This window comes from Theropithecus gelada, chromosome 5, assembly GCF_003255815.1.
Source record: "Theropithecus gelada isolate Dixy chromosome 5, Tgel_1.0, whole genome shotgun sequence".
Lineage (NCBI taxonomy): Eukaryota > Metazoa > Chordata > Mammalia > Primates > Cercopithecidae > Theropithecus > Theropithecus gelada.
The window spans coordinates 1060010-1074109 of NC_037672.1; the positions used below are offsets into that span (position 1 = coordinate 1060010).

At 49.7% G+C, this 14100-nt stretch overlaps 1 protein-coding gene across 1 annotated transcript in view; it reads right to left on the reverse strand.

Annotated features, from left to right (window-relative positions):
- The window catches only part of RNF212 (ring finger protein 212), a 59074-nt gene that overhangs the window by 37573 nt on the left and 7401 nt on the right, over positions 1-14100 (reverse strand). The window contains exon 3 of the mRNA XM_025385923.1: positions 4571-4645. Within this exon, the coding sequence (XP_025241708.1) occupies positions 4571-4645 (75 nt within the window). The remainder of the gene's footprint in view (positions 1-4570; positions 4646-14100) is intronic.

The following is a 14100-nucleotide window of genomic DNA, read 5'->3' on the forward strand; positions in this document are numbered from 1 at the left end:
AACAGCTCACAGTGCTTGTCTTATGTGTGTCCTGCCCCCACAGATGCCCATGGCCAGTGCTTGCCAGGGAAGACACCCCCCACGGGTGGGCAGAGAAGGTGTGAGTGCCAGCAGGCAGGGCCAAAGGGAAGGCTTAACAGGTACGACAGGAAAGTCTCCCCAGCAACCTGCTCCATTCAAGTTGTGAGTGGTGCTCCCTCTGGGCCAACCACAGGGTGCTGTCCCTCTGATAATGGCCACTGGTTTGAGGAATGGCCTCCTGACCAAACAGGGCTGGACCAATGGCGGGGGCAGATGGAAAGAGAGCTGGCACACAGAATGAGGCTAAGTGAGACCCACAGAGCTGGCAGACACCTAGTGGGCCTGTCTGCACTCCCAGAGCCAGCCATGCCTGACACCAGCACCTCCCATTTACAGGAGCCCCAGATTCCATGTATGCTGTCTAGACAGCTTGAACTGGGTTTCTGAGAGAACCACCAGAAGCAGGAAAGACAGGCCTGTGATTTCCTCAGAGGAAGAGAGAGCTATTTCGTATGAGTCAAGTGTTCAGACAGTGGTGCCTACCCTCTGGAAAGACCAGGCTGGAAAGGCTGACAAACAACAGGGCTAACTGTGGCTCCATTGCTACTGAAATCAGCATCCTCTAGCTCCATCCCCCACTTCATTCCACCCCGCCATCTGCGGTGATAACACAAGCACAAGGGAATGGCTTGCGTCTGCACATGGCTCACTGGCCCAGTGCAAACACAGGGCAGGCGTCTTCCCTTCTGTGGAAAGGCAGGCCCAGCACACACCAGGCCTTTGTTCCCAACCTCCTCCATGACAGGCCATCTCCAGAGGACGGGGCTGCACAGGGGCCCTCCTACAGGACAGCAGGGATGACAGCCTCGTGGTCTCCGGGCTGCTGCGTTCTTGGAGTGACTCAGAGCTCTAGAGTTCTCCCCTACTCAACAAGGGGACTGTGTCTCCACCAAAGAGGGAAGACAGTCTTGGGTACTATGCCATGGGCTATGAAGAGGAGTGGACAGAAGGACTCTGCAGGCTGCCCTGACTCCAGTTCTCGGGCACATCGCAGGCCACGGCCAGGGCACCTTTCCAACCGTTGCCGACACTTCTCAAGTCCTGCTGCCTGTCGGGGACACCTGCACGCACCCCTCAAGCCCCGCTCAATTGTGCCTGTGTGGGAAGCTTCTCCAAAGCACCCTCAGCAGGAACATTCCACCCTGCAGGCAAGGGCCTCTGCTCCTCAGCTTCACATGCTCACGGAGGAACCTACCAGCAGACGTGCCTGATCCCGACTGTGGGGATGCCCGGTCTGGCTGTTCTCAGAGAAAGGCCTTGGTGAGATGAGGTCAGTCTGTGGCTGGCTCTGATTTGGCAGGGCAGGTGTGGCTGCAGCAAGGACTGGGCTGCAGGGCAAGTCTCCAAGGGGAACTGAGCAGCAGATGGGGTGAGTTCAACTGAGCACGGAGCTGGGGAGCCTCACACGAGCTTGGGGGGCAGCCAAGACCCACTTGTCTGGGTGTTGAGGGGTCTACAGCAGCCTCCAGGGCTCCACTAGGGGGAGCCACACAGGCCTGCAGCATCATGCCGCCTCCGCGGTTTATCTGGCCTGGACTCTGACCAATGTTGGGGCCCAGAGACTTGAGACACTGGGTATGGCCTCAGAAGAGGGTAGATTTTAATACTAAAACAAAGTTTAAAAGGGATGGTGAGTGTTTATCTTGCAGAGAATATGCCTCTTGAACTGAGACAGAGAAACAGGTCAATGAAATCACTGCAAAACTCCAGGGCTGCGATGGTCACAGAGGCTGTGCTGGGCCAGGTCAGCCCAGGGCCCCAAGGAGGAGCTGCCCGGTGCTCATGCGTGCTTTGCCCACATCCTGCGAACCAGGAGGCTGTGAAGGCCTGAGAGTGAAGGTAGTTGGGGGACAGTGCAGGTCACTCATGCGGACTCTCACCAAGAGGCCAGGAGAGGCGGCTGCCTGGTCCGAAGCACACTTCTGACTCTTCAGTTCACTACCAGTTCCCCTCCACAGAGTGGACTGTGCCTGCATTCGTCAACATGAGCTCCTGACCACACCAGGACCAGTGTCTGCATGCTCAGTGCTGACAAAGCCTGAGGTAGGGCAGAGGCTGGGTGGATGGAACGGATCTTAGAGGGTTATTGGGAAGAGGAAGATGTTTGTTACCAGTTAGACTAGGAAGGGGCACTGGGGCAGGCAGAGGCTGAGGTGGTTTGTTGACACTGTCCCAGGGCAGGTCCCAAGGCCTGAGCCGTGGTGCTCACAGTTTTGGTCTTAGGCCAGTTTTGCACTCTTAAAAGTTACTGAAGGCCCCAAAGAGGTTTGCTTATGTGGGTTTTATCTGTTGATATTTACCCTATTAGAAATTAAGACTGAGACAAATTTAAAACTATTTATTAATTCATTTAGAAATAACAATAAATCCATTATGTGTTAATATATGTAACAAATATTCCAATATTTATGTTATGTTGATATTAGAGTGTAAATATTACAATACCACATCATGTAGGTGCGGGAAAATTCCACCTTGTGCTTGTGGAGCTCACCTCCGTAGTGTAACTGACAGACAGTGGGGCTGTGAGGTCACTGGGCAGAGCCTGTGCTGCCCAGGCTGGAGCCAGCCATCTCCACCGTCCATGCCTAAAGCCTGAGAGGCCTGAGAGGCAGAACAGACAGGTGGCTGGAGGGGCTGGTCGGGTCTGCTGGGTCTTCTCTCCTGAGACAGCACCTGGCCTCTGCGGCACTTGGCAAAACTACCCTGCAGCGTGCAGCCTGTGGCTCTGAGGTCTGTGATAACATACGTGTTTTATGAACTCCAGCGACTTCTGGCCCCAAGGGGACTTGGCTTGAATGAGGGTCCTGCTGGATGGAGCAGGGTGGGTGGGGGGGTGAGGTGCGTCCTGGATGGTGTTTCCATGGGACTCTGGCTGGCTCTGGGAGCGCCGGCATCCTGGTCTGGGTGCCCGTGTGGTGCTGAGCCAGCACTCTTGGGGATCTCTGGGTGCTGCTTGGCTTCCACGGGTTGAGCCTCTGGGCACCTCCCTGGAGGATGTGACTGAGCATAACTTGAGATGGGAACAGCCTCAGGACAGCCTGAGACACTGTGGCTGATTCAGGCTGTTTCAGAACAGCCCCGGGACAGCCCGAGACACTGTGGCTGATTCAGGCTGTTTCAGAACCAAGGAAGCTTGCTGCAGTGGGACAACCTCCCAGAGAGAGGACAGTCTTGGTGACCTGGCTGACCACGGCCTGAAGGCACAAGCCCACCAAGGAGAGTGACATGCGGGGGTCCATCCTCAGTGTCTCGCCTCAGATCCTGGCTGCCCCTACTAGGCCTCTTTCCCCGCAAGGCAGGTGGGGTGGCCAATGGTGGGAGCTGCACTCTTCACAGAAGAGGGAAAGGAAGTGCGGGATGGGGGCCAGGGGAAGGACCCCTTCTTCTCCTGGCAGCTGTCCCCCAGACTGGTGGACTGCAGCTGTCCAGTGACATCCAAGGAGGCCAGAAGTGCCACTCAGCATGCGGGGGTGGGCACAAAGGACAATGACCTGTGTCAGAAGCTGGGGGTGGGGGAGGCTTGGCATGGAGGCGCGTGCTAACTGGGAGGAGGGTCAGGAAGAAACAGGTAGAGAATGGACAAGCTGCAACTGAGAGGACTGGCACAGCAGCTGGCAAAAGCTGCCAGGGGAGGGGACCACGGAGCCAACACTTCCACAGCAGGGGCTCAGCTGCCAGGAGGGGGGACCATGGAGCCAACATTACCATGGCAGGGGCTCAGCTTTCAGGAGGGGGCATCACGGGCCAACACTGCCATGACAGGGGCTCAGCTACCAGGAGGGGGGCCCATGGAGCCAACATTGCCATGAAAGGGGCTCAGCTACCAGGAGGGGGGCCCATGGAGCCAACATTGCCATGCAGGGATCAGCAGGGATCGGAAGCCGGGAAGAAGGCTCCACGCGACTGTCAGAGAAGGACAGTGTTAAGAAGAAACCTGCTGCCCTGAACCCAGAGAGCCCTGACCTGGTGGGGAGGGTTCCCAAACCTGAGATTCTAAGGTGTGAATATGGGGAGGGGGCATCTTGCCCAAAAGGACCCCAGAGCTGACTGAGACCACTTTGTCTCAATGTGACAGCAAAAGCAAAAACAACAATAAAATAGACCAAATGGACGTTGTCAAAATCAGAACCTTTTGTATGTAAATGTTTCACCATTAAGTAAGTAAAAATTCAACCCACAGAAATATTCTGGCAGAAAATATTTGCTGATCAAATATCTTCAAAGGAACTTGCCTCCAGAACACAGAGAACACATGGTCTCAGGATAGTGCACTTGGCTCATCACGGAACCAAGCCCACCCCCCACAGCTCCACAGTCTCGGGATAGTGCACCTGCTCATCACGGAACCAAGCGCACCCCCCACAGCTCCACAGTCTCGGGATAGTGCACCTGCTCATCACGGAACCAAGCCCACCCCCCACAGCTCCACAGTCTCGGGATAGTGCACCTGCTTATCACGGAACCAAGCGCACCCCCCACAGCTCACCTGGGAGGTTTCCTTGGAGTACTTCTTACACAGACTGCCTATGCTCATGAAGAACGCCTGGATATCTGCGTCAGTCTGAAAGAGAAAGAAACAACTCTACATTTATTGCGTCTAATAAATGCTTCTGGCCACCAGTTAAAATCTGTACTTCAAGACCTAGAATTAGCTGTAGATGACTCAAATGGCCAGTACATTGTGAATGGCCTCTCAGGGGCCCTGCCAGGTACAGCTTCGATCAGCAGGACAGTCCCTCGTCCTGGCCGCTTCCTTCTGAGGGCAGTGCCAGGCAGTGGTGAGGGCTGGGAGGCAGAGCCTGGTAGGCGCTGAGCCCCTCTGGGCTACGGCAAAGATACGCTCCCTCCTCAAAAGGGTCTTAGTGAGGGCAGAAGGTCGCCATGAATGAAGGCCTCCAGCCCAGCCTCCTGCACAGTGGAGACACACTAAAATCAGAAGGATGAAATAAGCTGATAAGCATTAAGTCACCACTATGTAGTCACAAGTACATGTCAAGTCATTTAAAAAGCAAGTGTAAGGACCTTAAGAAAGGATGCAGGTTTAAGAAACAGCATCTGGTAGGCCGGGCGTGGTGGCTCACGTTTGTAATCTCAGCATTTCGGGAGGCCGAGGTAGGCGGATCACGAGGTCAGGAGATCGAGACCATCCTGGCTAACACGGTGAAACCCCGTCACTACTAAAAATACAAAGAAGTAGCCGGGCGTGGTGGCAGGAGCTTGTAGTCCCAGCTACTCGGGAGGCTGAGGCAAGAGAATGGTGTGATCCCAGGAAGGTGGAGGTTGCAGTGAGCCGAGATTACACCACTGTACTCCCGCCTGGCCAACAGAGTGAGACTCTGTTTCAAAAAAAAAAAAAAAAAAAACCGCGTCTGGTTACAAGCCCTCATGCAGACACTGCCAACTTCCTTCTCAAGTGCCTCCAGGGTGCCCTGCCTCGCCTCCCCACACCCCGGCCTTCCCTCACTTTCCCCACCAAGGACCACGCTAGCACAAAATACCAGGTGACAGCTGTGCTAGGCATGGAGCTGCCGTGAACCAGAATCGCCTGAGCAGTTCAAAGAAAAGGGGCTCCTGCTTGTAATCCCAGTACTTTGGGAGACTAAGGTGGGCGGATCGCTTGAGGTCAGGAGTTCAAGACCAGCCTGGCCAACATGGTGAAACCCCATCTCTATCAAAAATACAAAAGTTATCTGGGCGTGATGGCAGGTGCCTGTAATCCCAGCTACTTGGGAGGCTGAGGCAGAAGAATCGCTTGAACCCGGGAGGCGAAGGTTGCAATGAGCCAAGATCATGCCACTGTACTCCAGCCTGGGCAACAGAGCGAGACTCCATCTCAAAACAAACAAACAAACAAACCCCTCAAACACCAAAATCCAAAACCAAAAACAAAGAAAGGGGCAAACACCAGAATGACAAGATGTAGGAAGAACCTTGTACCTCCTCCCATTCTGTGGTTCAGGACGGTGAGCGTGTAGAAGGTCAAGACGGTCATCTGAGCCCATCCACCTACCTACCACTGGCTCCCCAAATCCCACTGAAATGACAGTAAAATTTAGGAAAAAATACTCTATTTGTGGTAGAAAACAGGAAATGATATCTTGAATCAATCAGACTGAAGAATTCTAGAAGACAGTGTAGACTGGCTTAGATCAGGATTAAGGCACCAGCTCCAACACCTGGGGCAGGTGCAGATGAAGAGGTCCTGGAACCCACTCCAGAATCCACTCCCAGGTCCCCAGAGGCAGAAGCCAAGCAGAGCATCCTGGAGGTGAGCTCCTCTGTAACGCGGGGACTCAAACCCAGCAGAGGGGAGACCTGGCTCTGGCTCGGATGGGGTAGGAGCTCCTGTGTAACACCCTCCCATACATACCAAACGGCAAAGGCACAAGCAGTGTGTCCAATGGGACAGGGGTCAGGAGCTCAGAGTCTGGCCTAAATCCAGCTCTGCACAGCCTTGACCTGCAACTCTGCTTCTTCACCTAATTCCTCTGTGCCTTGGTCTCCCCATGTATAAAAGAGAGGCAGAAACAGCACCCCCTCAGCCCTGGCCATGGCAAGTAGCAGGTGACACAATACAGGAAAAGTGCTCCCAGTGGAGCATGGCCCATGTCAGTGCACAGGGAGCAGGGACTGTCACTATTATCTAAGGTATATTATAAATACACAGATGACTCAAAGACAAGACCAAGAGCTCCATGGACCAGAAATGGGAGCAACTGAAGAAGCTGTCACAGATCGATCTGGCTCTATGGCCTTCTGGGTAAGGGGGACTGAGTCATTCTACACATGACGGACGCTCCAGAATGTCCAGAAGATGAGCTTAGAGACAGAACAGCCAAGAAGTCTACAAAACTAACAAATGGCATCACAGCACAGATGCACAGACCTCAGTGAGGCCTGAGCAGAACACAGGCAGCCATTCCTCCACCCCGGCACCCATGTCGCAGAGAGCCGGCGATAAGCCAGGGCTGGAATTTTCAAAGTGCTAAGGTGCATTCATTTTCAACAAAGAATTCTAAAGTCTGTGAAAATGTACTTCAAGAAAAAGAGGTATTTTTTAAAAACAGAAACTGAAAATGTGTCACTAACAGCCCAGTACTAAAATAATAAAGGAATTCCCTGTAGGTAGGAAAAATAATTCCTGATAGAAGCACAGAGATTTGGGAGGCAGAGAGGAACAGGGAAGAGGGGGAAATGGGGGAAAATCTAAATGAGTATTAGCTGTCCATGGCTGCACTGTATGGTGGGGCCTAGCGCAGTGAGAGCCAGTGTGGCTGGAGGAGCGGTGTGGGAAGGCCAGGAGAAGGGGGATTGGGTGAGAGCTGAGGCCTTCGCATCATCAGGAAAATTAAATTTACGTTAGACTTTTAAAAGCCAAGATTGTTCGCACAATCCCTAGGAAAATCATAAACTAATGTTTTCTTTTTGTATTTAATTTTTAAAAGGTGGGTGTGTGCTCCACAATGGTACAGGAATGAGGATACACAGTTAAATCTCACAGCGTGACTGAAGGCCTTTGCTGCGTCTGACACTACCACAGGAGAGGGCGTAAGGACTGGAGGAAACCAACGCCGGTGCAGAGCAATTGAGTCCACGAGGCCCGAAGGCACAAGCGGACACGGGGGCACCACCGTGCGCGATCCACGGAGCTCTCCTCACGCAGCTGTAGAGGCGTGCTGTTGGTGACTCGCTGTCAGACACAGGAAGCGGGCACTGCAAAAGAGTGCTCTTATCATCACGAAGGCTGATTCAGCCACTGCAACTAGGCAGGAAGGGGGTTCTCTGGCTAGGAATGCCAGCCCTAATTTTACCGTCTTGAAACACACACAGATTGTACTGGCTGCAGCACGATACTTTCCTTGGGGTGCCAGGCTCACACGGGATTTCCTTGCTGGAGTCTCGGCTGTCAACACTGATTTCATCTTCTTTTGCTTGCTGCCTGCACGGACTTTGCATGGCTTCAGAACTGTACCAGGCTTACTGCTTTCCCGTGATACTTCTAGGGTTAGGTCTTGTTTTGTGTTCCTGTCAAACATTCTGAAATTACTGTAAGACCCAGTCACAACACTGTCAGATCCATTCCAACAACATGGAATTCGTCAGACACATGGTCCTTTTCACACAGTGCACAGTTTACTTCCAAGCTACTCGTGCACCTGTTACATTTCCACAGGTATTTTCCAGAATTTTTTTTTTTTTTTTTTTTTGAGATGGAGTCTCACCCTGTGGCCCAGGCTGGAGTGCAGGGGCGCAGTCTCGGCTCACCACAACCTCCACTCCCCAGGTTCAAGTGATTCTCCAGCCTCAGGCTCCCAAGTAGCTGGGATTACAGGCGTGTGCTACTGAGCCCAGCTAATTTTTGTTATTTTCAGTAGAGATGGGGTTTCTCAATGTTAGCCAGGCTGGTCTCAAACTCCTGACCTCAGGTGATCTGCCCACCTCGGCTTCCCAAAGTGCAGGGGATTACAGGCATGAGCCACCGTGCCCGGCCAAAGACCTGATTTTAATCTGCAAATCACCTGCATATAAATATGTTTCAAAATCACTATTAACAGGAATTGAGTTGATGTGATAAGTATGAGCATTGGCAGATGCTCTTTGTGGAGCAAAAGACTGGCACTCACAGTGCAGTAGCCGTGGTGGCATCTCTACACACTCCATCTTCCTCTTCAAGTTATATCCTTCTGGTCTTTCGTCCCTTTCACTGATTTTCCATAATTGTATTGTTTTATTATTGGTAGACAATACTGAGCAGAATTTTTCTCGGGTAACCACCTAGTTTTGTGGAACTTTTCTTCTCTTTCTGAAATTTTCAAGTGGTCAAACTCTGCCTCATGGTTCTGAAAGGTCCTGTAAACATGGTATTCCCTTCTGCTTAAGATGAGATTTTGTTCATCTGCTCCTGTTGAAGTATTATGACTCTGCCACCTGTATCTCCAGTTCCGACCAATTCTCCAGAATGAATAAATCCTACTATGGAAGAAAAAAACTAATGAAATAGTTACGGTCAATAGTTAGAGAAAAATTAATAAAATTCCACACCACTTGTGACATCATCTGCTACATCATCATCTATTGCTCCTTTCACCTGAGAAAACTCTACTGAGTGTCATCCCTCCTCCAGCTCCTACCGTGGGGAATAAAAAATACACATGTGGCCCCATTATCTTTCACCTTGTGAAGGGCTCTTCCTTCTCCGTGCAAAAATATCTGTACATACACCTAAGAAAGCTTGCAGCAGCAGGTAAACTACTTTCCCTGGCCTAAATGTTGGTTACATTCTGATTGTGAAAAATTTACTGAGGTATACACTCATAATGTGTGTACTTGGCTATGTGTTATACTTCAATAAAAGTTCATAGAAATTGTAACTAAAAACTTGCAAATATTTAAAAATGAATATACTTCTAGGTAACACATGGGTCACAGGAGAAACTGAGTACAAATCTCAAAATTCAAAGATAAAAATGTAATATAATCAAATATGTATACTGCAGGCAAAAGCGAACACAGAGGGAAAGTTATGACCCTATCGTGTAAATATTATAGAGGAAAGGTTGAAAATTAATCCTAAGCACCCACCTTAAAGAACAAATTAAATCCAGACAAAAAGGAAACGATAAAAATAATTAACAAAATAGGAAACAAATATAAAATGGACACAATCAAAAGAGCTAAAAATTAGTTTGTGAAAATACAGTCGTCCTTCAGTATATGAGGGGCAACTGGTTCCAGGACCCCATGTGTGCCAAAATCCAAGCATACTAAAGTTCCACAGTTGGCCTTGTAGAACCTGCGTACAGGAAAGGTCAGCCCTCCATCTGAGCAGGTTTTGTATCCCATGAATACTGTATTTTTGATCTGCATCTGACTGGAAAAATATCTACGTATACAAGGACACACACAATTCAAACCTGTGTTGTTCAAGAGTCCACAGTACTAATAAAAATCACTAACATTTGGCACAACTGGTCAAGAGAAAAGAGAATTCATAATACCCACTATTAAACAAGGGGCATCATTATGGAACTTACAGACGTGAAAAATATGAGTGGATTACAAGCACACTGATGACAAGAAATTTGAAAATTCCGATGAAATGCACTAATTCCTAGAAAAATACAATTTACTTAAACTGACTCAGGGAGAATCAGGAACTTTAAATAGTTCCATGTCTAATAAAGATATTAAATCCCTAGTTTAAAATCTTTGCACAGGCCGGGCGCGGTGGCTCAATCCTGTAATCCCAGCACTTTGGGAGGCCGAGACGGGCGGATCACGAGGTCAGGAGATCGAGACCATCCTGGCTAACCCGGTGAAACTCCGTCTCTACTAAAAAAATACAAAAAACTAGCCGGGCGAGGTGGCGGGCGCCTGTAGTCCCAGCTACTCGGGAGGCTGAGGCAGGAGAATGGCGTAAACCCGGGAGGCGGAGCTTGCAGTGAGCTGAGATCTGGCCACTGCACTCCAGCCTGGGCAACAGAGCGAGACTCCATCTCAAAAAAAAAAAAAAAAAAAAAAAAAATCTTTGCACAAAAAAACTTACTGGGCCTAAATAGTGTCACTCCTGAATTCTACCAAACATTTAAAGAAATAACCCCAATCTTACAAAAAACTTTTCCAGAGAAGAGAAAAATAAAAATAATTTACAACTTGTTTTATGAAACTAGAATAGACCTGATTTACCAAAATGTGAAAGGGGCATTACAAGAAAAAAAATTTACAGGTCCAGCTCTCATATGAACACAGGTGCAAAAAACCCCATGCAAAATAGTAGCAAACTGAATTTACTTACAGATACAAGCTATCTTATATCACTACAAGGTTGAATTTCTTCCTAGAATCTAATGTGGGTTTCAAATTTGAAAAATAAATGCAACTCACCACATTAACAAAATAAATGAGAATAATTAAATGATAATCTCAACAGCTATAGAATAAGCTAATAGTTACAGTCAATAACTATAGAAAAATTAACAAAATTCAATACCATTCATGATGATTAAAAAGCACCTTAGCAAAAACTTGATGCACATATGATACTCGATGAAATACTGAAAGTTTGACCTTGAAATCAGGAAAAGGACAGGGGCGTCAGCTAATGCCACTACTTCTATTCAGCACTGTACTGGAGGTCCCAGCCAATGCCATAAAAAAAAAAAAAGGAAGCACATAAGGATTACAAAGAGAAATCTAAAGCAGTCCTTATTCAAAGATAACATGTTTGCATATGTAAATGTTCTAGCAGAATCTACATATAAACCAACAGAGTTATCAAGTAAATTCTGCAAGGTCACTAGTGAAAGTTAAGAAAATCAACTGCATTTTTATATACTAGCAACAAGCACTTAAGAGGTAATTTTCTAAAAACTGTAATAGTAGCAGTCCAAATCATTAAATACCTAAGAAAAATACTAACACTGATGCACAAAGCCTCCCTAAAGAACAGTAAGTGCACAATAAAAATCCCAACAGGATTCTATGTGTGTGGAAATTGCCGAGTTGCCTCCAAAATATATGTGGACATAAGAAGATGAATGTAGGCCAACTGGTGTATCAGACAACCCCCAAATCTCAATGGCTTATTGTGGGGACACTTGTTTCTTGCCCACACAATAGTTCAAGACCAGGCTCAGTGGGTGGCCTTCCACACAGGCCCTGGGCCCAGGTCACCCTGCCCACAGCAGCTCTGTTCTCCTGAGCTTCTACGGTGACGGAAGGGCGGTGGAGGGCTGGCCAGGAGGCTGTTTTTATGGGTCAGGCCTGGAAGTGGCCTTCATTGCTCCTGCTTGCATTTCAGCATGGGAAGGTAGACGGGGAGAATGAGTACAGCCAGGTGCCCAGGAACAGAGGGAGCAGGTGTGGGGATGACTGCCCAGCCTGGCCCGGTCTGCCATCTGGTCACTGGTATCCAGGTCACTCCTCCCCTACACAGAAAGTCACTCCCCCAGAGTGGAGCACCCCCAACACCACTGTCACTGCCCAGCTCAGATGCTGGGGCAACTGGGTCCCGATTTGGCCTGCAGTCTACGAGCTAGAAAGACAACGAACGTGTCTGCATCCTTGCTGTGACCTGACGTCTAATGGGGGCACGGGGCAGGAAAACTAAGAAACACTCCCCACCGCACCAAGGGAGAAGGAAGAACACAGGTGCATGGCATGAGGTATTTGAGGATGGGTGCTGGGGGCTCCTTCCCCAGAGAGAGCCTGGGCTGGACTGCAGCTCTGCCTTCTGGGGAAGCTCTCTTGTCTGCTGTCTCCAAGCCCTGCTTCTGCCTGCTGGGGTTCCCATCAAGTGAAGTGAGGCGGCCGGGCGCTGTGGCTCAAGCCTGTAATCCCAGCACTTTGGGAGGCCGAGACGGGTGGATCACGAGGTCAGGAGATCGAGACCATCCTGGCTAACACGGTGAAACCCCGTCTCTACTAAAAAAATACAAAAAAATAGCCGGGCGCGGTGGCGGGCGCCTGTAGTCCCAACTACTCGGGAGGCTGAGGCAGGAGAATGGCGTGAACCCGGGAGGCGGAGCTTGCAGTGAGCTGAGATCGGGCCACTGCACTCCAGCCTGGGCGGCAGAGCGAGACTCCGTCTCAAAAAAAAAAAAAAAAAAAGTGAAGTGAGGCAGAAGTGCTGCCTCAACTTTCAAGGCTTTTACCCTCGAGACTTATCTCTTACCACTTGGAGTTTAAAAGCAACTGGCGTGTCCATGACTGTGGGGCATCCTCATCCTTCATCTCCTTACTATAGCTACTCCTTTCCACGTGTGTGTAAAAACTGGCACAGTCTAGCTTACACTCTCCCTCCTCAAGGAGGCAGATGCGGGGGGAGCACAGCCCCTGCTCTGCTCCGGGCTCACCGGAGTCTCCCTTGCCGGTGGCCCGGCCACCCACCACATCCCCAGGCACATCCTTCAGTCTGCCCTGCTCCCTGGCCATCCACCACCCAACCAATACGGTGGTGCCCTATTTTGTGCGTTCAGTCGTAACGGAGCATTTTAATGACAAACAAATCAATATATAAAGATATCTTAGGTGGTGACACAGAGTGCGAAGCAGAATAATCCAGCTCAAGGAACACAGCGTCAGAGGGTCACTTTTACACGGTGGTGTCTGTCACAATCAGGTCTGGGGAAGTTTACTCATAACATGTTTTGTTTTAAAGACAAAACAACATGAGAATAGAAATGATCAGAGGGTACTGCACTAAGCGAGGGTAAGAACTGCTTCGTGAAATTGATTTCACGGAAGTGCTCATGCACGGATGCACCCACGTGCAAATGCACACGCTGCCATAATATAAAGCGTCCCTTCTATTGCAGGTCAGGGTCAAAGAAGTCAGCATGACCCAGAGCTGTTGGTGATGTCTCCTGACATTCCGTAGACACCTTAAGGCTGCGGGGGATGGAGCCTGTGGCCATCTGAGAGGACATTCCAGTCAGAGGGAACAGGAAAGCCAGGCACTGAGGTGGAAGACCCTGGCTCCTGGAGAGGCTGTAGCCCACAGTTGCTGCCTGGGGACCACGAGGCTGCCAGAGGCCAGGCCACAGGGCCTACAGGCGTGGGGGACTTTGGCATTGACTCCTGGAAAGTTGGGATGCATTTACGCAGATCCCTCTGGCTGCAGGGTGAAGAGGCTCTAGGAAGCCAGAGTGAGAGGAGGAGGAACCAGAAGCTCCTATGGGGGGTGGAGCAACAGGGAAAGGAAGACCCGTATTTGGAAGAGACTACGGAAGAAAGAGCCCACACAGTCTGTGATGGTTTAGAGAAAAAGAAGCAGGAACAACTTCCACATTTTAAACAATTTTACTTACACACACACACACACACACTCAGACACACAGAAAGGAACACATGCCTTTTTAAACGCCCATCAAATATGAACAATTACCATGTATTAAACCACAGTGAAAATCCTGATAATTAAAAAACCCACATAGCCATATTCTCTCATCAGAATGCCATAGGACTAAAAATTAACGATGAAAATGACAGGGAGCTAAAATCTAACCACTTGGAAAC